At 42.1% G+C, this 26582-nt stretch overlaps 1 protein-coding gene across 4 annotated transcripts in view; it reads left to right on the top strand.

The window, feature by feature from the left end:
• Nucleotides 1-26582, top strand: part of EXOC1 (exocyst complex component 1) — a 791619-nt gene that overhangs the window by 740462 nt on the left and 24575 nt on the right. For all 4 annotated transcript variants that reach the window (XM_069631625.1, XM_069631623.1, XM_069631624.1 and 1 more), the window contains one exon: nt 355-549. In XM_069631625.1, coding sequence (XP_069487726.1) covers nt 355-549 — 195 coding nt within the window. The remainder of the gene's footprint in view (nt 1-354; nt 550-26582) is intronic.

Genomic DNA, 26582 nt, shown 5'->3' with positions numbered 1-26582 from the left:
TGTCTGACCCACTACAAATACTCCAGTTATCTATTGCAAAATGAAATAATTTGGGGGAAATATTTAATAATCCACAGTGTACAATGTGCAGGGCAAAATGTATTTCATGTTTTAAGTACTGTTTGCTTATTTATTTATTTGCATTTTTTAAGTGCCCCAAGGTTTCTAAGCGCGGACCCAGGGATCTAACCTGTTTTGCTTAGTGTCGTCTTGCTTCCAAGGCACGCACGTTGCCGCTGAGCTGTCCTCCCGGAATGATCGATCAATGATTTGGAAATGTAGCTTTATTTGTAATAATTGTATGAAAAGTATGCACTAAACTTGTATTATTAACTTGATGGTTTACCTTTTCAGCATTTTTTTGAGGGAGTTGAAACTCGAGTTGCGCAGGGTGTTAGAGAAGATGAGGTCAGCTACCAACTCGCTTTCAACAAGCAAGAACTTAGAAAAGTTATTAAGGAGTATCCTGGTAAAGAAGTCAAAAAGGGTCTGGACAATCTGTACAAGAAAGTCAACAAACATCTATGTGATGAAGAGAATTTGCTTCAGGTAAGATTGTAGTGACTACTTAATGAAACTGATTACTTAAGACATTTAACAATGTATTTTTTCCTAAGCAATAGGAACTTCGAAAAGTGTGGCACAGGACAATGAGCTTTTTACTTTTGTGGTTTAAAAAAAACAAATGCACTTTAATTTCTTATGTGTCACAGTCACTTACATGCGCCCTTCTCAACCGATTATTTTCAATATTGCACTTCGCATCATCTATAGATGAGTGTGAATTTAGCCATTGTTTGGCCATCAATAGAGGTAAAATGCTGCGCCATCCGATTGAAAATGTTAGGTGTCCTGCTGAGTCCGATATTCTGTGCTGTGTTTTAGTCTGGAGAGCTAGTTTAATCTTCCACTTATCCCCCAACAGACACCTTCACAGCACAGCACAGTGTAGTATGTCAAGGAGTCCGGACCTGCCATATGATGATGTTGGCATAACAATACACTGCCTGGTGTGCCTAATCCTGCACCGAGGATAGGCAAATTAGCTTGTTCCCTTCATCTAGTTGCTCCCTGATTCCACGCCTGGCCTGAGGCACAAGCGTGATTAAGTAGGTTACTGACTCCAATCCAGTTAAAGGAGCATTGGGCATCATTTATTTTATTTTGACATTTATTAAGCGCCTTATGAAAATGGTCATCTTCTGTGGACAAATATGAAACTCGCTTGGCCATTTTCTGGTAAAGAAAAGATTGATAATCACCATGCACACCTAGTCCTCATTTGTATTTTTGCATATAGGAGAATAGCTCTGTGTAATTAGTTGGACAGTCGAGTACAATTTGAGGTGCAGGGGAGAGGTGCTCAGCCTTGGTATCTAGGCTGTGAAAAATACATTGAACAAATGGTTTCCTGATTGAGGAAACCCGCGACCCCTGCACACTATCAACAAGGGCCGTGGCCCGTATAGTGTTTTTAAGGGTACAACTAGTAACCTTATTGATTTTTACAAGATTTGTTTCTTAATTTCAGTACGCTTCTGTGCTTTGCTATGACTGCAGAATATTCTGGTATCTCTCAATTAAGATTCGACAATTCATCTGTTTATCAGAAAAACAGTAATTTATTCAGATTTTTAACAAAAAAACATTCAAAGTATAATCTGGCCCAACGCGTTTCGAGTATCAATTTTCACTCTTCATCAGGGGCAATGTGTTCTGTATTCTTTACATTAAGTATAAACACTGAAGAGAAAATAAATTAAATTAATAATCTAATATTCATATTAATATTCATATGTACATTTAAGGCAGAAAACAGGGTTCTTCAATAACCAGTTAGAAGCACATATATATGTTTCTATATACATCATTACTTCATTCTTTAAATTTAGGAACAGTTTCATTGCTCAAAAGAAAAATATTAAGAGATTAGCTAATGCCATTTTTCTGGTGGCAGTGTGGACTAGGTTAATGGGGACATTATAAAAACGGATATAATCTGTTTCACTGTGACAACCCTGGACTAGCACTTTTGGAACCTCCATGTCAACTTTCTGTGAAACTGGCATGGATGATTTCAGAGGTAAGTGGAAACCAGCATAACTGTGTAGAAATCTAGGATTGCATGAAGTGATTAGCTGGGCAGTTTAAACTTATTTAGCAACGTGTACATTTTCCTGACAGTATTTGAACTGGCAAGCTGGTTCATTTAGTGGAGAGTACCCTAACATTTTAGAACAGCAGCCCTGGCAGTTTGGCTCATTGGCCGTGATATTATTAGCAGAAATGTCTAAGCGACACACTGATGGTATTAGCTGCTATCTGTATTATTTAAGCAACACTTGTTTATTCTTTGGAAGTAACCTTTCATGGTTTGATTTGATTCGATTTGGTATTACTTGTAACACATACATGGCAGAACTAACTGCATCTAACCGCAGGTATTCAAAGTGAAAATAAAATCAAATGAGAGCATTAGGGTACACTCAAGACATCAGCATTGCCTTGACAAAGACCAAGTGTCGAAACATGTGCTGGCTGAAGTGTTTTATCAAGCATACAAGATTAAACCCTTCTTTGTGTTGACTAAACACATGGTCAATGTGTTCATAATTTTTATAAGGCTAGCGTGAACATCTAGGACCAACATGCCATTTCTCAATACTTCTTGAGGTTGAGAGTAGAACCTCAAGTTTCCAGTTGCGCCGCAGGCCTACATATCTGCCAGGACTAGAGCGCACTAGTAGTCGGCCTTACTCACTTTAAACTGCTTAATGACAATGGGTTGCACTCGTTAACCTCCGCATTTTTCTTTTTACGGACTCCTAAAGGCACTATCCTATGCAAGTGCATAATCTAAGAGGACTTTGTGTCCTAGCCAAAGCCCAAGCCCCTATCCTGTAACATTGCAGTTTCAGCGATATAGCCCCCTGCTGGCTATCTTCTGTTCACTCAGCCACAGGCTGTTTATATCACGCAGGCACACTTTGGCTTCTCGTTGGGTTTCTTGTTGGCTGATATATGATGACCCTCTGTCCAAAGTTCACCTTCTCACGCTCCTGTGCTGTAGAAACGGCATAAACCTACCAGTAAGTTCTTGCAGGATTTGCGCCCTGTACATGCGCCTTGGTGTGTTTCAGGCTGAAGTTATTCTCAACCACCAGTCAAAGGTGGCCTCCTGGGCTTAAGTCTGCAAAAGTCTCTGGATGTGCTCGTTCTCCTGATGGTGTTCTGGTTCCATCCTGGCTCGGGGCTATAGACCTACCCCCAGTACACTTGGAAATAATTATTCTCTCCTTCAACTATCTTTGGCCATTCCAGTCTGGCCTACAGCCCACAGCAGGCTTTTGTCAATACACTTTCCTTCCTTTTCTAATCCTTGGCAGGGACTGGGCTTCACTGTTCAGTAAAGTGTTCCTCCTTGCTTTATCTCTCTTGTTCTCTGTCTCTGTTCCTGCACCATCCCCTCTCCAAATCTCCTCCCATGACTGATTCTTTCTGTGTTCTGATTGCCCTAGTAATGCTGTGAGAAACCTGAGGGCGTCCTCACATTTACTCCCCCCGAATCCTCTCCTCAGGTGGCCAGGAATGGGCCATCGTGCTTGGATCCCAACCCTGGGGGTGGACAGTGAGGGAAGATCACCTGGGTTGGGGATCCTTGGGGAGTGGGAAGAGGATGCCGTTGGGCGAGATGCTGTTTTTTTCCCTATTGGGTCATATTTCTCCTCGTCCCTCTTCCTTTATGGGATACTGCCATCCCTGTCCCAACAGCTCCTCCTTAGTCAAACCTAGTATGGGCATCAGAGACATTATAGCTAAGGTAAACCTCCCTTCCATTATAACCACCAATCTAGGAATAAGAAAAAAAAAGAAAAAGGAACAACTGGGGAAAACACCCAGGGTCTTTCCTAAACCAAAACCTGTTCCTTTTTCTCAAAACTCTGTAAGCCAAAGGTCTAACACATCATGGTATCCCCCTTTTCCCAACATCAACCTCCCTTACACCACCTCTTGCCTTTGTGGGCTATTGTGACCTTAACCCCATGCAAAAACCAACACTTCCCCTGGAGGCCATTAAAAGGAATAAGAAAAGACACACTACCCCTTTAAGATCTAACTCACTCAGAACAAAAGGACAGGCATGTCCGGATAATTGGGCGATGGACGGTCAGGCAGGCTGTAAACTGACCACACACCTGCAGCCTGTTAATCTGCTGCAGGTGTATGCAAGGTGGGGCATTCAGCAGTGCAGAGAGCAGCAGTGTGAGGCACAGCAACAGGGAGGCTGCATGGCTGGGTGCAGCAGGGGATCCCTGACTTGCAAGGAACTGGCGTTCTGGAGGCGAGCAGCAAGGATGGGGAGAGAAAACCAGCTGGAGGAGACTGACTAGCCGGAACGCTACCCTGTGGAAGAGCAGAGGCTCTGGGGTGAAGAGGCGAGGGAGCCGTGTCTCCAGGGAGCCAGTGTGGTTAAAAAGGGAAGGCTGTAGACAGGGCTGTCCTTCCCTTATGTAAGCGGGGCGTGCTCGTTCTCCTGCCGTGGCCAGGAGTGTCTAAGGGGCAGGTGGTGAGACTCTGACCTCCGCTGCAGTGTTCTTGAGGCAGATAGCCTGGAAGCGCAAGCAAAATCACTGCCGGTGAGACTAAAGTACAGTGAGACTCGCAATGTGGTGTGCGTGGCTAAATACTATGTAGCGAGTGTAAGCGGAATGAAAGGAAATACATTATTGCAGTCCTCCACGATTGTGAGACAATCGGATAATGCGTACTGGGAAAGAAGAAGCACTAAGTAACTGAAAGAAGGTGCTGGACGGGAAAACCCATAGTCACTTCCTTCAGAGTGAAAGTACTGTCTGCAGCAAGACACATGAATAGAACGTTGTGTGATACAAAGTTACCGAGTGGTTGCGTAAGGAAGATTACGTTGTCGAAAGTCTTGGTGGACTGAAAGAAGGAAATTGACATCCCGAGGGGAGCTGTGTGAGCTACGAAGTGCGAGCAAAGTGGCACTGACAATCGAGAAACACAGTGAGAGCCGGCAGAAGGCTGCACGTGAGAAAGGAACACTTTTAAAGGGCCAGAGCAAGTAAAGCCCAGCCAAGTCTGGTACACTAAGTGAACTGACAAGGAGGAGGCAGACCTAGAAGCCACAGGCCCTGGTTTGCATGACCTGTAATGGGTGGACTCTGTGGTCGTACAACTGCGCCCAGACCAGGGGGAGCCTGAAAGTGGAACACAGATGTGGGGAAGGGAACTCCAGAAGTGTTTGTGAATAACTACAACAGCTACACCTAAGAGCTGAGACTTAAATGGAAACCGGAGTCTAAAAGGTACTGTGGACATTAAGGGAAAAGACAAAGTGCTGCTTTCTGAGTTCAGGCACAAGAAGCCCAAGATACTAGCTGGACATTTGTTGTTTGTGCATGTGAGAAAACCAAACAGGAGGATTGTGAAGCTGAGAATAACAAGAACTGTGAGCTGTTAAGGTACAGTCACATTTACTTGAAGTGAATCCTGAAACCTTGTGGAACTCCTGAGTGCGTGGAACTTGGGAAAGGGAGCTGTGTAAGAAGCTCCTGAAAGACGTTGTCATATGATTTTGGAACACTTATTTTTTATTTTCTACATAAAAGCCTTGATTCATCTGTTAGCATCGTTGATTACATTTAAAGTCCACATAATACATAAGAATAAAAAGTAAATCTCAATTACCAATTCATAGTAACATAAATGATTCTCGATCGAACATTTATCTTAAATATGTTAAATTCATCTGTACAGTACCACTTCACTAGTCAGACAGTGGACATTATAGCATTCAAAACATAATATCTAGACGTATCCATCGTGTACACATTGGTTCATATTATTACAATGAGGCTTTTTAAGGTGCATCGTTATTTACACTTCTCCTTGCTATGTTCTAAAGTTTCTAGAGCTCCAATTTACGCAAATGCCAAGTTTACTGAAATTCGTTGCGCATTAAAAACGAGTTCCCACATTCAATGTTTTGTTAAGGTACAATACTCCGATAATAGTCCATGAAAATATTAATGTCTCAGATTTTTCAAACTTGGGCACTCGACAATCAAATGTTTTAGTGTCTCGGTACTTTCAGGTATTTTACAAAATCGGCATGATTGATCATAAGGAGTCTTTATTCTTGTGGCCATCAAGACCTGGTTGCCCACAAATTAAACCTCATTCTCATAATATCCGCTCTATATGATGCATCTGGAAATGGTGTCAAATATAAAGGGGTTGTATGCCATTTGTTTTGGCATAAATAGTCCAGTTTTGAAGATGGAGTAATGTTGGTATTCATTCCATGTATTTTTTGTTTATTTTAATTTTTTTATTTATTTGCATTTATAAAGCGCACAGAGCTGCCCTGAGGCATCGTGGCGCTGTTACAGAAGGCTTGAGCTTAACATAGGTAGGATGTAACAGTCGGTAGCAGTAGTACAATGACAGGTGTTAAGAGGCAGAGGTTATACTTTACTTTGGTTACAGTGCAAGCATAACCGTGCATGTTGGTTTGCAAAAACATTAGCGGAATAAAAAGGTTTTTAGGTTTTTGCGAAAGGTAGTGTATGATTTTTCATTCCTTAGTGAGGTTGGCAGAGCATTCCAATTTTTGGGTGCAAGGTGTTGGAAGCTAGACCCACCAACTCTAGTTCTTTTGAATGTGGGAACATAGATTTGGTTGGCGCGGTGTGCTCTAGTGGGTCTGTTGGAGGTGTTGAGGGTGATTCTTCCTGAGAGATAGGTGGGACGCCCCACCCTATCTCTCAAATAGGAATCCCAAAACAGAAGTGGTGGGATTCATCCAATCAATATCCCACCACTTCTGTTTTGCTTTGGTTGGATTTGTTAACATAATTTCTACATCTATGTTCCCATTCTTCATAGATTCCCAGCATCAAGCCCCCCATAAAGCCAAAGGTTTAGTCTGTTTTGTACTGGACTCTATAGCCGAGAGGAAAGAGTCATGGAAGCGATCTTTTCTTTTGATATGATATGATTGGTTATTTATAACCCTCTTAATACCCAGAGGTTTCTAAGCGCAGACCCGGGGATCAAACCTGTGTTGCTCCGTGTCGTCTTGCTTCCAAAGCGAGCACGTTGCCCCTGAGCTATCCTCCCGAGACAAATACATTATTTAGTTTGAACATTCAAGCACATTGTTAGTATTGGAAGTAAGGGCAAGTGTAGGTTGTGACACAGACAGCATTTTACTTTGGACTTTTAGACACAGACTGTCCTTAGATACATCAGTTGAGGGAAGTCCCCTCATAGAGTTAAGGCAAGTTAGGTGTTACTCCCATCCTGAAGTTTTAAATAAAGGTTTCCAACTGGATCTATTTTGTCTGTGTCTAACTGTTGATACCTTGTCTGTCTCACAATGCCTGGAATTGGTTGCCTTTTACTTTTTACGCCAGCACCAGTTTTAACATTGTTCTGACTCCACCTTCTTACCATCTGTTTTCCCTCAACTGGTCATTATTCTGAGGTGGTGTGATTTCCCATGATTATTGTGTGCTTGATTAAGAATTGTGCCATTGTCTGAGGACACAAAAACGGCTACCGCCTTCTTGAGGTCAGGCTTGAACGTCATGGTGCCAGAGCAGCTCAGTGAGCATGCGCCATGCATGTCTCAGCATTCCTGGCCTATAGACTTTTTAGTTCTGTAGAAATAGGCTACTCTGGTTTCTCAAAGCTATCTGTGTTTCTCCCAACTGCCACCTGTAGACCGAACTAGGCAACTGCAGCTCAGGAAAGGGATTGGAAAGTGGTGGCTTATATGCAGTATCCCAGTAAGTGATTACAAGAGTCAGAGTCTGAAAAACCCAGAAATCATTAAAAGTTTGCTGGCATGGAATAGCATCTTGACTGCTCACGCTACAGCCTTCCTCAGGACTGTATCTTTAGCAAGGGACCTGCCCACTGAGTGCCACCCTACTCTGGAACGGTCTTCAGCGACACCCTATTATCCCTGCTATAGGACTGCCTGTTAATGGCCCCTAGAGAGTGAGGGGCCCTTCAGTGCGGCTCTTTAGGTTCAAAAGTGCTTTCATTGCTGGCTCAGTGTTGAGTTGACTGAGGTGATCTTACAAGTGGCATGAAGCGCTATACAGAACATATTAAACTTCACATCTAGCGACAAAAGAACATGCAGAACAAGGCTTTCCATGAGGCTCTTCAAATGCTCAATAAAATCAGGAAAAGCAGGGCAATAGTTAAAGGGGAAATGGATGTCTATTTGGGGTTATCTAGAAACAACCTATCCTAAATACTTAAGTTTATACAGCATTCCTTTGAACACTTGAAATATGTTCCAGAATTTAAGGACAACTATGAGATGAATACCAACGTTTATGGAACAACTACTTACTAGATTCACCCAAGGAAAAATGTAACCACTACTTTCAATTTTCCCTAATAATGACCAAAGAAAATGCTATGACATCATTTGCAAGGCTGCACACAGTTTTGATATCAAGATGCAGGGAGGGGAAAGCCAAATATACCTTTGTAGAAAGATAGATTGACGGAACCCCAAAGACATGCCATCTCACTTTGGCCTCTCAAAATGTTTGCTATGGGGGTTGCCCTATTCAGTCAGAGGCTGTAAACAAATCCGAGTTAAGGGTTATGTTTTAGGTTGATCGTTCTTTCGCATTGTTGTTTTTCTAATAATCAGACAATCTAGCAGTCCCAAGCTTGGCATAAATCAATATGGTTGGATGATTGTAAAAGGGTCAGCCATGCAGAAGGCAGGAGGAGTGGCAAGGTGGGGCCTCAGAGCGGGGCCTAAAGGGAGTGGCTGGGGCCAGGCTATATAAGCCGGCCCCACCTGCATGCTGGCGCTTCGCGTTAGTCTGCTAGAGCAGTGTAACGCTTACCGCCGTTCAGAAGACCTTACCTGTTTCAGCCCGTGTATCCTCCGACTCCGGAAACCTCCAGCATCTTACCTTGAGGACAGCCACGCCATCGCTTCACTTCTGCAACTACGCGCACATTTTACCTGGGTCAGCCACACCATCGCTGGAAGCTCTGCTATCGCTTTACTTCTGCAACTACGCACGCATCTTACCTGAGACAGCTATCGCTGGAAGTACTGCTATCGCTTCCCCCTTCTGCAGCCACGCGCATATTTTACCTGGATCTGCAGCCCCATCCTTACCAGTCCCGAACTTCCATCAACACAGGATCTTCTCCCGACGCACCATCCTCTGGGATCTTCATCTGTGGCCGCCTGTAGGAGTTCGGATACCGCCCATCAAGCACCGATCAGCAACACCTGCAAAGGGAAAGGAAACACAAGCTTAGCACTTGCATAGACTTTCATCCTTTAAGCAGCGAGCTTCAGGTAGAGGCCACTTACCTCTGGTAGCTCCTCTGGAGTAGACTTTGTCATCACACGTTGCTGGGTCATCTTCATACCTAAGGGAGAGAGAAAGGACAATATCAATACGAACAATAATCATAGTTACAAAACTTACCTTCACGACGGAATGGTTGCAGCCGGTCTGGACCTTCACGCCAAGGACCAGTGACGCAACTAGGCCCATTTACAGCACCCCTGCTGGAAGAAAGCAGGACGGAGAGCTCATCTTTCAATCAAAACAGGTGAGCCTGCATGGGCAAACTCTTGCCCACAACCTTCTGGCACAAAAGGGTTGAGGGGAATCCTGACGTCACCACGCCATTTTCACCGTTTGATTCCCTCTCAGGAGCAGAACCAGTATCCTGGGTCCTCAATAACGCAGTAGCTGGGGGAGAGAGCTGATCCACGGGAGCCAGGTCCAGGGAGGGCTCCAACCGCGCCCCAGCGGAGACCAGGTGAGCGTAACAAAGACGCAGCTTCGGACCACCCATTCTCCGAAACTTGACATTCCACACTAACGTTGAAATCGGCAAAAAGCAGCAGGACTTCGAAATTGGCCCATCTGGTGCAAAAACATGTCCCGTAGACTCTCCTCAAAGGGAGAATGTCGAAAAAACACTCTTGAAAGAGTCACCATTCCCATAGAGAGAAAGGTAGTGCACCACACAAGGAGAAGAGTGTTTCCCAGGGGGAGGGTACTATAGCAGGTGCTATGAAACACAAGCAGCCTACTCCAGAAATACCGCAAACTCCTCTTACTGTACCAAGCTCCTCTACTATACCAAGTTCCTCTTAATGGTCCTGTGAAGACCTTGATAGTGTAATGCGAAGAATGTCCTTTGTGGCAGATTTCTTTGAAAAGAATCCACAGGCAGTTCAAAGCCTACAGAATATGCCAGCCACTAGTGGTGCATCCATCTCACAACCCCCAGCAAAGAGGCCACGTCCAGACACCCTTTTAATTCTCCTCAGCAAGACCCAGTCCAATATGATCTCTATGATCCCAATACAGACTCTGAGGAGCGTGATACCCCGGGGGTGGGGGTGTTGTGTGGTCATTACTATGATAATGATGATGAGGAGGACATTTACATCCTTCCCTCTCTGAATCACCTAGACCCGCCAGTGGCAGACTCATCGGTGGACAACCAACCTCAGTTCATTGGTATGCTCATAAAAGCAACAGAGCATTTCCAGATCCAGACCCAGGAAATGCAATTGGACAAGGATTTTGTAGAAGACATATTAGGTGACAAAAAAGCTGTTGCTCAGTTTATACCCCTTCTACAATGAATACAAAGGAGAATTCAGCCCTCACTAGAAACTCCAAGTGAACCGCAGGCGGTGAACCCATGTATTGAAAAAATGTTCCACCCTGGCCCCTCAGACCTACTGTACATCAAGGGTCAATTGAAACTAGATTCACTAGTAGTGACCACAGCACGGAAAAGGGTAGGAACACCTCTAGCTTCATCGGAAGCACCCACCGATAAGGAAAGCAAGAAGCTTTACACTTTAGGGAGGAAAGTGGCCACCTCAGTGGCTTTTCAAACAAGGATTGCCAACAATACCACTTTATTGGCAAGTTACAACTGCCACAAGTGGGATGAAATTGCAAATTTAATGGCCTCAGCCCCAGAACCCCTAAAGTCCCAGCTGTCTCTCGCAGTAGCAGAAGGACAGGCAGTGTCGAGCTGCATCCTAAAAAATTACTTGGATGCCGCAGACAATGCGGGAAGAATCATCGCAGAAGGGACAATCTTAAAATGCCATGCATGGCTTCGCCAATCGAGATTTAAATTGGAAACACAGGCAACACTCCTCACCATGCCTATCGGACCGAATGTGCTAAAGTCTGCAAAAGGACAAAGAGGCGGACACACCTTTTGTCGCTTTTGATGACAAAATTTGCAGAGGGGTTCCGGTTATGGCCAAAATCAGGGATCATCCTGGGGATCCAACCAAGGACAAGCCTCTCAAGGCTTCCAAAGAGGCCAGTGTAGATCTCACGGCCGGGGGAGGTCCTCCACTTCCAGAGGTGGAGCAACAAATCCGAAACAATGACCACCCGCTTCAGGTCCCCTCCCATGCCTCTCCAGTAGGAGGGCGTATACACACTTCACCTACGCATTGGAGTGAATCACCTCGGACAATTGAGTGCTATCAACCGTGGTGGGCGGTTAGTGTGTAGAGTTACTTCATCGACCCTCAAACCACCCCGGCGTCAGAAATCCACCATGAAGGAGGAGCAACGCATCCTTCTAAAAGAGATTGCAACGCTGCTGCTCAAGGACGCCATTGAAATCGTCCCAGTGAACCAGGAAAACAAGGGTATCTATTCAACCTACTTCCTTGTGCCAGAAAAAGATCTAACCATGTGCTCAGTATTAGACCTGCACTCTGCAAACACCTATGTCAAGCCACAGATATTCTGCATGACAACGATTGAAGAAGTAATCCCACTGCTAAAGCGGGGGGTGGGGGGCTACATGGCAACCTTTGATATGAAAGATGCCTATTTTCATATTTCAATGTTCCCAGCGCACAGAAGATTCTTGCGTTTCAAGATGGCAAACCAGCACTACCAATTCAAGGTGCTACCCTTCGGAATAGCATCCGCTCCAAGGGTCTTCACCAAGGTACTGGCGGTGGTGGCAGCGCACCTGCGCAGGGAGGCACTCCCAGTGTACCCCTACCTGGACGACTGGCTGATTACAGGGGAGTCTACCCAAATTTGCAGAAGAAATACTCAAAGAACAATAAACCTTCTTTTCCAATTGGGTTTCTCAATAAATGAGAAAAAATCAAACCTTGTACCAAACAAGACCAAACAGTTCCTAGGAGCTGTCATAAAGGCAGAAGGGCTAGTCTTTCCATCAAAGGAAAGAATGGAAAACATGCCACTGCAAATACTGTAGTATTAAGCCGGTCACCAGATAAGCGTATGCAAAGCTATGCGTTTGCTCGGCATGATGGCATCTTGCATTTACCTGGTCCCACACGCACGTTTGCGCATGTGCCCGATGCAGGAATGGTTGGCGAAACAGTGCTCTCAGGCAATCGGTCAGTGGAACGGTCTAGTGGTCTTTTCGCCAACACTAGTACAAGCCCTTCACTGGTGGACAAAGGAGAACCTGTTAAAGGGAAGACCCTTCCACGATCCGGCGGTGCAAGTGGTAGGTAATGCAGACGCGTCACTCTCTGGGTGGGGAGGGGACATCACCTTCATCTCATTGCACATGGTCTGTGGGCTCACATCATTGCACCGAACCATATCAACCTGCTGGAACTTCTAGCAGTATTCAAAGCACTTCAGGCATTCGAAGCACAGCTGACAAATAAGTTGGTACAGATCCTAACTGACAGCACTACTACAATGTTCTACATCAACAAGTAGGAGGGCACACGTTCTCCAAATGTGTCCAAGCTAGCACAGAAAATATGGAAATAGCACTCAAACGGGGGATGTTCCTAACTTCCCAACATGTTCCAGGGGAACTCAACACTCTAGCAGATTCGCTAAGCGGAGATCCCCTACCAGAAGAACACGAATGGCGACTTGACACAAATGTCATAGATCACATCTTCTCACAATGGGGTTACCCCACGCTAGACTTGTTCGATACAAAAGAAAACATGCAATGCCCAGACTTCGCGTCCAGGTTTCCCCAACCAGACTCCAAGGGGAATGCCCTATGGATGAGTTGGTCAGGGAAATGTGCTTACGTTTTCCCCCCATCTCCTCTAATGAACAAGGCGGTGAACAACTTTCACAGAGAACAGATGACGCTCATCCTAGTTGCTCCTATAGGGGCGAGACAACCATGGTATCCACATCTACGCAAACTGGTGATGTGTGATCCCATCAAACTCCCTTGCCAGACCAATTTGCTGACCCAACATGGAAGAATAACAGTATACCATCAACCTCACTCAATGAACTTGGCAGCATGGCTCCTGAGGTCATAGAGTTTGGACATCTAAATCTACCACAAAGGTGTATGGATATCCTCAGGCGGCACATAAACCAAACACCAGACACTGTTATTTCGATAAATGGAGGAGATTTGTTATTTGGTGCCAATCTAAACAAATAAACCACATATAATGTACTCCATCCCACATTCTTCACTATATGCTCCACTTGCTAGACTCAGGGTTAGTATTCAACTCTATAAAGGTTCACCTGGCGTCTTTATCAGCTTACACCACCTCCACAGTAAGATATTGTGGTGGAAGGTTCCTGTTGTTAAGGCATTCTGGAGGGAGTAATGAGACTCCACCCTCCAATTTCAAACCCACCACCAGGCCGGGATCTTAATGTAGTACTTGCAAAGCTCATGGGACCCCCTTTCAGCCTATGCATAAGTCAAGTCTTAAACACCTCACATATAAAACTGCCTTCTTGCTGGGTATCACATCCATAATAAGAGTTAGTGAGCTTTAAGCATTGTCAGTGCAGGACCCATTCTTTGTCATCCACAAGGACAAATTGGTTTTACGAACACACCCTAGGTTTTCACCTAAGTTCATCTCCAAATTTCATCTAAACCAATCCATTGAGCTAACAGCCTTCTTTCAGAACCCCACAAGCTCAGCTGAGAAAAAACTCCATACAATAGATGTAAGGAGGGCAGTCCTTTACTATGTAAACAAGACCAGACCGCTCAGAAAAACAGAGCAACTGTTTGTCTCCATATAACCAGGAAGAGAAGACTGCATTTCCAAGAATGCCATCTCCAGATGGATAGTCAGATGCAAACAGCTCTGTTACTCTTTATCAAGCAAAACAGTGACTTTCACACCAAGAGCTCACTCCACAAGGGGTCCAGGAGCTGCCTTGGCTTTCATTGCAACTGTCCTGCTGGACACTATTTGCAAAGCAGCTACATGGAGCTCAGTACACACCTTAACTCAGCATTACTGCATTGACGCTCATTCTAAAGCAGCTAAACAGGTGGGACAAGCGATTCTAAAACATCTATTTGCTGCTGACCCTTCTCACAACCCACCTCCTCCCAACACTGCTCGCAAATCGATGCATAGCATGTGATCTAAGCAGATTCCACAAGCCTCAGAAGGTATACATTACTCGCCGTAATCGTATTTCTGATGCTTGTATCTGCTTAGATTCACATGCGCCCACCCTTCCTCCCCTTGGAAAGAAGGTGCATAGATTCTTATCTGGGATTTATCTGATACATATCTGCTTTAATACACCTGTTCTCACGCTACACTTCATGCTACCTCATGTTAGAAAACAAAATCTGAGGGACCTCAACACGTGAAGGACCATGGGTACAGTGGACGACACACTAGGGATAGTATTACTGACACGCCCTGTTTACGTCCCTTTTTCGAGTTTCGAAAACAATAACTGTAATACTCTGCAGCTTCCACTAGATGTCGGCCTATGCATAGTATGTGAATCTAAGCAAATACAAGCGTCAGAAATACGATTACGGTGAATAATGTATCATATATATTTGTGAAAAAACTTTGTTAAAGGGACGTTATGGTTAAGTTGCGCTAACAAAAACCTATGAAAATGTGTGAAAAAACCGTCAAGGGAAATACCATTACAAGTAAAACCAAAAACCCCCAGAAATTCACCAGTTATGGTAAGCTAAGCAACCATATCTCGTGCCACCACTGTGCACTGCTAAGACTAACAACCAGCACAACAAAGATGACATCACAAATTTCATTCATGACATGATGACATCACATGACATGATGACATCACATATCTAGTGCACTTGTTTTTGTTCACTGACCTATTTAGGCCAGGTGTTTTTGATCACTGACAGAATATGAAAATTCAAAAGGTGTTACATATCTAGACGCTAACTTTGTCATATGTTCTTAACATACTTTCCTTGGGGTTTGCTCTCAGCTCATGGTGCACATACATGCGTCAATAAGCGGGCCTCAAGCACACAATTCATTTGAATACATAAAAATGAACTTTAATGTTATTGACATTTTCTGGTGATGTTTTTTCTTTCTTCCTTACTTTAGTTTCCCTGTATGTGCCTCTAATGCGTATGCATTGTGGGTCTTCATATGTATTGTTTGTAGTGTGTAGTAAGTCTTGAATTGTTAGCTATTAATTCCATATTCAACATTATTTAAAACTCTGATAAGGTACCATTCATTATTTTACTATGCAAAATTACCAGATTAAAAATATTGTACTTCTATGGTGCATGCTGCTGCCATTACCTATGTGTATGTATGATTAGGTTCCTGTATTAACCACAACACTCCGGTATACTGTTTTGTTTAGATGAGTACATTCGTTAATGCATTAAGTAGTTCATGATAAGTCTCCCGATCACCACTGACATTTCTTTACATTTTCTATTGTGTCTTAGCCATAAACAAAATCTTGACTTTTTGCCCATTACATCTTAAAAAAGTCTTCAAAAAGACAAAGGACAGAAAAGAAATTCAACAGCATAAAATAAGAAAAGTAATAACATTAAATAATACAAAGAATCCCTAATTTCATACAGTCTAAGCTCTTAAAACAATAACATTTCATGTAATTGGAAAAAGAAAAAGCACCAGATGATAAAAAAGACAGAAATAGGGAGAAACAGAAGAGGAAGTGACATCTAGAGAGAGGAATCAGGGTATCAAATACAAACTCAAGAGGAATAATCATCTATGGCTTTTCAGGTTTCCCTATTTTACTTTACTATGTTCCCAGTGAGATTACATTTTTTCAAAAGATTCACCACTTCAGCCGTGAGGAAAATCTTGTTTCCTAACACCAGTCTTTCCCAAAAAATAATGGTATCTAAAGATCGAACATCATGTACAAATCTTTGAACTGTCTGGTCCCAGGTCCCTGAACATTTCGATAAAAGATGTTGAATTGAATATCTTTCAGTTTCCTTACATTTTTCACATATGCCTGTGGGAACATTTTCTTTATCTCGAATATGAAGGATTTCTAAGGGAGAGAAAATATTTGCAGCCTGATTCATGGAATTATTTGCGTGAAAAACACAGATTTTCACGCCTTTCTGACCGAAAATCCCTGTTTGAAGTATGGGGATTTTCAGGCAGAAAGGTGCGCAAATCTGCGTTTTTCACGCAAATAATTCCATGAATCAGGCACTTGATCTAAATCTAAGGACGTCCGTTCTGATTCCTGAGTCCGTCGTTTTCTTCATATAGACAAGGACCTAGGTTTATATGTTAGTGTAAAAGGTGATATTTTTGCTAATCTCATCTTCTCCATGGTCCTTATCCAATCCACTTTGTTCTTGGATTCTCTCGTTTTTAAGGGGTTTTAGATCATGATTTCAATCGTGCTATCTGATTGAGTTAATATTTCTTTGCACTTTGATCAATTTATTCAGGAATATATTATCTGTTTTATGCATTAATGTTGCCACATCCTCATATAGGGACGATATAGGAGGTTCAAGGAATAATCTATACATAGACACCCATTTCCATTCCAACCAAGCCTGGAGAGGGGTACGACCCAGTTCATATCTTATGCAAGCTATTGGTACACAATTGGGAAGTGCAAGAGTTCTTTTCCAAATGTTTGCTTCGATTTTATCCCAATCTATATCAAAGACTTGGAGATTGGAATATAAGCCAAATAGAATAACAGGTACTACTTTTGCAATGTAAAATTTTATTATGGGAAGAATGGATAATTTACAGTATTGTGAGCAGATTTTCTTCATTTGCAATGCCATATTTAATATCTTTAGGTCTAGGGTTGAGAGTAGATGGATTTTAGTCGGAAATGCTCTGATCTGTGATCCCAGATAGGTAACCTCGTTGGTGACTGGGATTGGTTGGTTGTCCGTGTGCCAAGTAAATGCTTTCGTAGCCCTCACTGGATTTTTGAATATGACTATTTTAGATTTGTTAAGATTTATTTTCAAATCTTTTTGTAACGAATATTCGGATAGGGCAGTCAATAAGCATTGTAATCCAACTTGTGTATGGTCTAATATTACAATATCGTCGGCATATGCCAACCAATTTATTTTCATAATGGCTATTTTGGGACTAACCAAACCAATCTCTTCAAGCCATTGGAACAGATCTGATAAATACAGATTAAAGAGAAATGGCGCAATCAGACACCCTTGCCGGACTCCTCTTTCGATACCAATGGCTTGAGACAGATCCCCCAATCTAGTCATTCTAACTCTTAGAGCTGAATTCTGATACAGTTCTATTAGAATGGCTAGTAGATTATCAGGCAGACGCCAGTTTTTTAATTTACCCCATAACTGATCTCAGTTAATGGTATCGAAAGCCTGGGATAAATCTACCCACGCTCCGAATAGGGGTATACCTCCCTTTATGAAGGACTCTGCGCTGACATAGCTCAGGATAAGACCATTCAACGAAGTAGATAATCGCCTCCTAAATCCTGTCTGCTGTTTTGGTATTATCCCCTTTGCCCAGTTTTCCAAATCCCTTAGGATGGTTTTCCATCCACATCTAGTCGGGAGATTGGGTGGTAGTTGGATGCTGCCAATCAATCTCTTTTATAAATCGGGATAATAATAGAATTTCTCCATGACACGTGATTTTTGTTTTTGTATTGATCATGTTTTCAAGCAACATTTTTAAAACCCTTGCCCATAGGGTCGGGTTCTTCTTCAGGATCGCGTTACTGAGTCCATTTGGTCCAGGAGCCTGCAATGCTGATGATTTTTTTCATCAAGGTTAGGATGTCTTCCTTTGTATAGGTTAAGGTCCAATTCGAGTTTACTTTGATCTTTGATTCAAAGGTATTCGAAGGCCCATAAACCTAAGTCTGCTCCTGAATAATTGTATTTTGAGAGTAATTAATCTGATTCTCTATAGAGCCTATAATGGTCCAAAGGTTTTGGCAGTTTTTCAAGCAAAATTGCTTTGAGCATTTCCTCCCCCTCTTTGTAATCTCATAAACCTATTGGACCTAATCTAATTTCTATAGCTATTATTTATTGATCTGATTTCTTCTTCGTATTCTTTTACATCTTTTGTTGTTTTTTTAGTAGGGCCTTTTGACGTCTTTTATTTCTTTTATTTATTTATTTATTCGTATTTGTTGAGCGCACAGCAGTCCGAAGGCATCGTGGCACTTGTTACAGTGTTGCTTATACTTATTTACAAACAATTCGCGTCCGTAGGAGTTACATTGGACGATATTGTTCTTTTGTTACATACATACATTGATGGACAGGTAACTATGAGGGAGATGTTAGTTGAAAAGGGTAGTTTTGAGTTTTTTGTGGAAGGAGAAGAGAGAAGTTTCAGCTCTGAGGTCAGTGGGGAGAGAGTTCCAGAGCTTAGGTGCGAGGAAGGGGAAGCCTATTCCTCCTGCTTTTGTCCTGTTGATGCAAGGTATCGTTAGTTGATTGGTGTATTGTAGTCTGGTCGGTCTGGTGGATTGAAATCTGCATAGGGTGTCAGATAGGTATGATGATGCTGAGAGGTTGATGCATTTATGAGTGGTTGTGAGAATTTTAAAGGAGATGCGGCCCTTGACTGGGAGCCAGTGGGCTGTCTTCCTAGCTTGTGTGATGTGGTCCATTTTTGGTATGCTGAGGGCTGCTATAAGAGCGTTGTTTTGAGTTGTTTGGAGCCTCGATAGTTTTTTTTTAATGTGCCGGCTTTTCTTGTCTTGAATTTGAATGTCAAAAGAGTGTTTGTGGGAAACACGCTGTTTTGGAATATGATTGTCTGGGGGGGCTAAAATCCCACAAAAAATCAATAAAACTAGGTTCACAATGTTTCGATAGTTGCTGATCTGTCAAAACTTTGGTGATATTATCCATTTATTTGTAACAGTTGGCCCCCCTCTATCAAACGTCATTATCCAGTTCATAGCAGTGTTTACAGACAATTCCTGTGTATAACTAGGTTTCTGATGGTTCTGACTAAAGCTAAAGAAGGTTTCCAACATTGCATGATCATTGAGATTTCCATCAGTAGGCTTAAATTTTACACAATTATCAAAGATATTTTTAGATACAAAAATATAGTCAATCGTCGAATAAGACGATCCTCTCCTCCAGGTAGGAGCACATGGGATATCTCCCTCGATATTTCGATTTAACATCCACAAATCCCCTTCCAGCATGAAATTACACCACGTATACCCATTTCTGGTTTTGTATTTACATTTGTCAGAGTTAGTAGATCTGGTTATAATACATTGGGAGTTAAAGTCTCCCATTATTATAATTTCATCTGACGGAAATTGGGTTGTGTAATCAACCAGTAAGTCTGAAAGTTTTTGTAGAAATTCTATTAATGGAGTTATCGTGGGATTTCAATATATACTGATTATTATCCAGTTTGACTTGATCACATTTCCTCTCCTTTCTGCTCTAACCACCAGAATACCCTGGATATCATCTGAAAGTAGTCTTGAACTTAAAAAGACCTCATTCCTACATGCAATGCACAGACCCCCAGTTGGACGACCCATACTAGATCCTACTTCCAGTTGATGATAGAGAAACCATTTAAGCCAAAATAAGATTTTACCAACGTTTCCTGAAACAATATTAAGTCAAGACTTTCAAAAATATAGCGCTCTCTAGTATCCTCGCAAAAGGAATTATACCCCCTTGTATTCCAGGATACAATCCTGATCAGATGATTGACTAGAGTTTCTGTTCCGAAATACCCAGTTTAAGGAATATTTGAGATACGATTTCCAGTACCATCTCCCACATATTAAGGGATGGGGTGGAAGTCCTCTCAATGCTCCGTTGGGTATGACTTGAGTCCTGGTTTAAGTGTTTTGCTGGCAGTGTTTCGGCTAATTCTTGGCATTGTCTTGTTACCAAGATGCCACTCTTAGCCAATTATTCTTTAGCCCCCAAGATAGTTTCCAGACCCAATCTTGATTTCAGATCTAATTCCGCAATATTTGTATTTAAAGTATGTGGAAAACTCACGCAATCTATAATCAGATGATGACAAATATGTTAAATCAGGAATAAACTTCATCTCTGAAAGTATTCTTGTGCGATTTAATGGAGATTTTCTATTGTTATCCACAGTCGCTTTTGACAAGAACACTTTTAGCCCTGGAGCTTGGTCCCGAAATTTCTTATTTGCGTGCATCCATACTCCTTAGAGTTTGTCATTGATTTAGAAGTTAATTGATACTTTCGATTTATATAATCTTCACCATTGTACATCTCTTTAACTGGAAACAGTTTGTCTCGGCCTGTTGTATTACTCTGTTCCTCTCCGACTTGGTTATTCAGGCCAACTTGCACATTTTTCTCTTTTTGACATCCTGTTGAGCTAATGTCAGCCAAACTCTTCATTTCTGCTTTTTGTTTAGCGTTCAAGAAGATCGACGCAATTTTCCGGGATGGACTCCTTGTTTTTGCTTTTTGTTTAGCATTCAAGAAAATTGGCGCCATCTTCCGAGGTGGTTGGTTTATGTCTGTTTGGATCCCCATTCTGGACTTTGTTACTTCTGGTATAGTCATTGGGGTCTCCATAATTATTTCTTTATCTGTGGTATTTTGTTTCTGTTTTTTCCCCATGTCGGGATTAGTTCCTTTCTTTTTATTTTTCCTTTGTTTCCTCCACATTCACTCATTTCAGGTTTTTAATGAAGCGATTAGTGTCCATGCTTTGATTTTGCTTCTTTTGTTTGCGATCAACAGTTCAGCCTCATTCAAATCTACAGTTGGGATTTCCTTTTGTTCTTTGTTAATTTTTTTCCTGCGTTTTTTTTTCGTTTTTCCATTCAATTTCTTTCATTGTTTCTACCCCATTTCATTGATACTGGGGTTACGTTCTCTCTGGGATCTTCATCCATAGATGTAGGAATGTCCTCCTGCTCTGCTATTTGTGTCAGTCGAATAAACTCTACCAGTACTGATGCTGACAAGAGTGTGTCATTCATATTACTATTCACGGGATTTCTTGGTAATAGTTGTGTGCATCGGGGGCATCTACCTTGCGGGATACTCTTCATGCCTTCTGCCAGGTTAGAGTTCAGGATAGTTAGTTCCTCTTTAACCCATTCCACTGTTTAGTTGCAGTGCCCATTTTTTCCACCATTTACATCTGGGAGATCGAGCGAAATTCAGCCAATGCTTCACCCACCGAATCATTGACTGCTGATTTTAGTGCCACCATAGTTGACTTCTTTATCGCCAAATCTTTTGTGACCTCCAAGAGAATCCCAGACTGTTGTTGCACCTATAATTTCAAGTTCTAAAAAAGTTCACCAAAGAGCTTAAAACAAAGTTTGAAGCTACTATTGTTGCAGTTCCTAGTTCTTGTGCTCGATTTGATTCGGGTACTGTATCTTGTGATGATAATCTAGTATCTCTATGTGGAGTTTTAATTTGCATGCCTTTGGTACCACTGAAGTCCTCCAGTAATGCCGAGATAGCATTGAGTTCATTTGATGATTCTGCAGGCACTCAGCTGTCAATGATCAATGTTGTTACCATCATGTTCTTTCTGGTGGTTCCGGGCCTTCCTTGCTCATTATTTTGCTGATCATTCAAGATTTCTTCATCTTGACCCGTTAATCCCATTGGAAAATAATCCACAATGGTATTCTTCATTGTAGTGGTGGTTAATGTATAGTTCAAGTTCGTTGTCAATATGTCTCTTAGGGGCTGGTGTAGATTCCCCAATTTCTCTTTATTTCACATAAGGGGAACACCCCATACCTGAGCCGGTGGGTTTTTGGGTGTCTATTGGAAAGACACTTTGAGGGGGATAAAACCTACCCATACCCCCCTGATCCCCCCAATTTGTATGGTCTAAAAATGGCTCTTTCCTCCATAATAGACATTTTATTCAGGCCAATTGAATCACTGGTTCAATGGTTCTAAGATCTTCTCCTGATGCTGTACTCCGCAGATTATAAGACTTTTTCATCTTTGTTTGTTTCCAGGCACGTCGTTTTTCAATAGAATTTAGTTCAAAAGGCTATGAATCACTGCCAACCCTCCCTTATGACAAGAGTTAAAGTCCTTGAATTTAGCACCAGCTATACTTTTATTCCACCACACCTCGCCTTTTTTAGCCCAAGATGAAGCAGATTATGCAGCCGGTCATCGACGGATTTGCACACAGTCCCTAAATGAGAAGCAGTACTTCAGATTTTGTTTCCGCTGCTATCAGTTTCTGTACTTTGCTGGCTTTAAACAATGGTCGAGTCAAAGGCACAAAGCCCACAATCCCCACTGAGTTGTGTTTACATGAAATATTGCAGAGTATCAGATTTCGTTCCCGCTGCCAAATAGTTGTGTGCTTTAGTGTCTTAACACAGCGGGCGGGATCAAAGGCTCGAAGCCTGCAGTCCCCGCTCTACTGTGATTTTGTTAGATGTAGCGATATTTCAGGTTTCATTCCCACGGCCCGAGGTCATGTCTTTTACTAAGAGAAAAGAGCCGGCGGGTCAAAGACTTGAGACTTAGTGCCTGCAGTTCCTGCTTAGTTATATTTTCAATAAATATGCCTCCAGTCTTCTCTGCCTAGGAGAGCAAGTGTTTCTATAATGTTATGTAATGTTACGCAGACGTGCAGGCAAGATTTTGTGTTCAAAGTTAGCAGGCAGTATGCTTATACTTACCTAAATTCAGGCGTATTTCAAAGTCTGTTTGTCCAACCGAGCCCCTGTACTCGCACAGACTGCAGCACACTCTGCAGCTTCGCTCTGCGGCTTGCTACACGGCCGCAATGTTCTTTTGTAGAACTCTTTGTGCCTGGTGCTTGCAATGATCCTCCCTCTGATAGTGAACACAGCAGAGACTGAATTGTTAGAAAGATCCACAGGTAACACAGACTGCAGCACACTCTGCAGCTTCACTAGTAGTTCATAAATCTCCCGATCAGCCCTGACATCTTGTTACCAACATTATAAACACAATCCCTTGTCGGGAGTTTTCATCAAAATATATTTCATATCTTATGTCATCAGTGACATTTCGTGATGTCCTGGGTGTTAGTCTTAGCAGTCCACTGTGGTGGTGCGAGTTATGGTTGCTTAGCTTACCACAACTGTCGAATTTCTGGGGGGTTTCGGTTTTACTTGTAATCATATTTCCCTTTAAGAACGTTTTTTTCACTGAATTTCATGGGTTTTAACCAGTGCACCCTAATTTGCTACAACTTCCCAATATCATACTTGCCTCCAATATAGCAGCATTTTCGGTCGATGTAGAAAGTTTGACCTTAAAACTGTGCCATTTGCAACCTTCTACCCACATTTTTAACACTTATACAAACTGTATGCAACTTTTTCCACTGGTTTTTGTGTTCGCCGATGTTAGTGAACGCCTGATGTCATCGCAGACTTTTGGACAGTAACACGTGCTCGTGCGCGACATGAAAGAGCGTTTGCATCCACACTTCCGAACGGGTCTGTGCTTTGCGAACAGTTAGAAACTGTATTTTTAACTGATTTAGGAAGTTTCAAGCTGAAAATTTACTCTTGCACAGCTTCTAGACCTATTTTTACTGATTATCCATTTGCAATCTAGGACAGAGCACATGCTTGGAAGAATATTAGCAGAACTACTATATATTTTGAAACATTGCATCAGCTATTGCCATTTGTTCTCCCCAAGAGCCACCACCAGCTGCAGGGCCTACACAATGGAATAAGCGCAATCGTGCAGAAAACGATCAATGTGGACCAGGAAGATGACGTAGAGGAAATAGCTACCTCTAGCACCCAGAGGGGATCATGGGTGTGTCAGTTCATTACCACTTTTGGGCTGTACCAAAGGCGAAGGCTACTAAGGTGAAATGCACTGAGTGCATTGTTGTACACATTCATGGACAACCTGGCCAGTACTCCTACGGGACCACTTCCATACGCTGCAACACTAAATCCAACCACCGGAAGGCTCTCAGAAATGATGTTCCTTTCTCAGGAAGTAGCAGGCTATCTTCCTCCACCTCATCCTGCTGAACCAATACTACCACCACACAGGCTGCTCTTGTGGGGCAGAAAAAAGCACAAGCTACATTGCAAGCCATAAAATATCCTTCCAAGACAACAGTACTGTGTATATACTGCAACACACCACTCTGCAGGGGGGAGCAGTTTCGAAGTGCTTTCAAGGCTGTAATCCAGGAGCATGAGAAACACTACCTTAAAATTAATGCACGCCCAGCATCTTTCCCTGTCCACCTGCCCCTCTATAATCTGTGGTTGGTGTCCCTTCCCTTATTTCCCCTCCCCCACCTTACTTCCTAACCTCCCCTGCAAAAAAATAAATACAAATAAAAACACAAAAAAGGTTCCTTTAGAAACCACCTTTCACAGTTGAAAAATAGAAGTATAAAATAAGCTTATAGAGTCTATCTACTTTACTATAAAGTAGTTAGATTCAATCAGATTCTCCAACATTCCCATTAGCATTTTATACTTTGCTCATGGAAATAATGGACAATTGTATAATAGAGAAAATGAAAAAAAGCACAAACATTTTCTGTTCCAAATACTTTTCTCTAGCATATATAAAGACCAAAATCCATGGCCCTTCATGACTATCTGCAGTCTCCACAATCCCCTCTCTGGCCCGTGCATTATTAAAAAACCTGGATTGCATATGCACACCTTCGCACAAGACAGCCCTTCTACCCTTTCTACTGTTATGTTTGTAGCCAGGCCTTCAGATAAGGTGCGTACTAGGCCTATTTACGCATGAAAATCTTGTAAATACGACAGCTTTATTATTTTCCTGTGTACATCTACCCAAGTTTAGAGCAGAGGGCAGTGCAAAGGTCAGGTTACTTGACACAAACCAGAACGCTTCTTTTGATTTTTATCTACATGGATGTCATTACAAGCCATGGATAAAAGACTCTGAAACAGTATGTATTTCTCTGAAGCCTTTCAAAAATCGAAACTGCACACTGTGAATAAAGGAATGGTTTATTTCCATTCTACTTGTGCTGTGTTGATGCCCATGTAGCAAACAGAAGCACTCTGCATATTTATTTTCCTAGCATTTTAGGATTGTATAATTAAGATTGAACACGAAGTTGCAATTGAGAATTAACATCTTGTAACAAATTATGCTTTTCTTTCCAGTGAAAGCAAACCAGTATTTCACAATTGTATTTTCAGAGTTCTTGTGCTGTGTGCATAATCATGCAAAGGCAGATCATTTTTACAATAATAATTTATAATTTAATGTACACTCTAATTATAAAAACAGTGTGTAAAATGATAACTATGCACGGTCTAGTTTACATCCATTCAACCTTGCAGTCAAAGGGAGACATTACTATAAATGGTCAGTAGCAACAGAGTCTTTCCTCGAGGGTGAGTGATTGTCATTACACCAATCACAGGTGTTCTAGCCTCTCAAATCTGCAAGACTACAACTAAAACATCCAAAACCTGACTCCCCAGGAAGTACAAGCGCTGTTCAAAAACAAACAAATGAAAGTTACATTTGTAAGTGAAATAGAATCTTAAGCAAAACCTGTCCCTGTGATAACCCAGGTAGGTATTTAACTTTATGTAGTGCTTCATACATGGTTAGTCCAACATCTAGGAACTGTGATTATTATACCTCTGTTGATACTCAGTTAACCGACCTCTGAAGGATGTTCGCCAAAAGGATCGCTCAGCCGGTTGAGCACTCATTGCTGCGATCTGTGCGTTATCTGTAGGTTGCAGGTTCGAATCCCGGCAAGGTCAACTCGCCTTTCATCCTTTCGAGGTCGATAAAAGAGTACTGACTTCGGTTTGGTGATAATTGTGATAACTATGTTCTATGTACAGTGCTTTGCCAAAAGTGCAATTAACCATTTGACCATGAGATTAGATATAGATTTAGCATGGAGTCCTTGCCTCCCTACACTGTTGTATCATAACATTGGTATACCATTAGGTAGTAATAGCTCTAGGAAATGAGGACTTTCATTAAACATCAAAAGATAATTCTGCTATCGAACCTCAAAACACACAATACAATTGCTGTTTGCTTTACTATGTAATTGGCTAAGTTTCTGTGTTTTCAACATTTAAATATATACAGGAAGATCAAATGGCCAGACCTTAGAGAAATAATGAAAGGTGTATTCTGTCACAATGCAGAAAGCTGCCGCATAGTAATGATTTTGCACACGTCGGCTGGATGTCTCATACATTTTACTCTCTTGAAAAGGAGAAAAGTCATTTTTACTCTCTTAAAATCACATTTAC

Source organism: Ambystoma mexicanum, chromosome 6q (assembly GCF_040938575.1).
Source record: "Ambystoma mexicanum isolate Mex_15411 chromosome 6q, UKY_AmexF1_1, whole genome shotgun sequence".
Taxonomy (NCBI): Eukaryota; Metazoa; Chordata; class Amphibia; order Caudata; family Ambystomatidae; genus Ambystoma; species Ambystoma mexicanum.
This window is presented reverse-complemented; position numbering and strand designations above follow the sequence as displayed.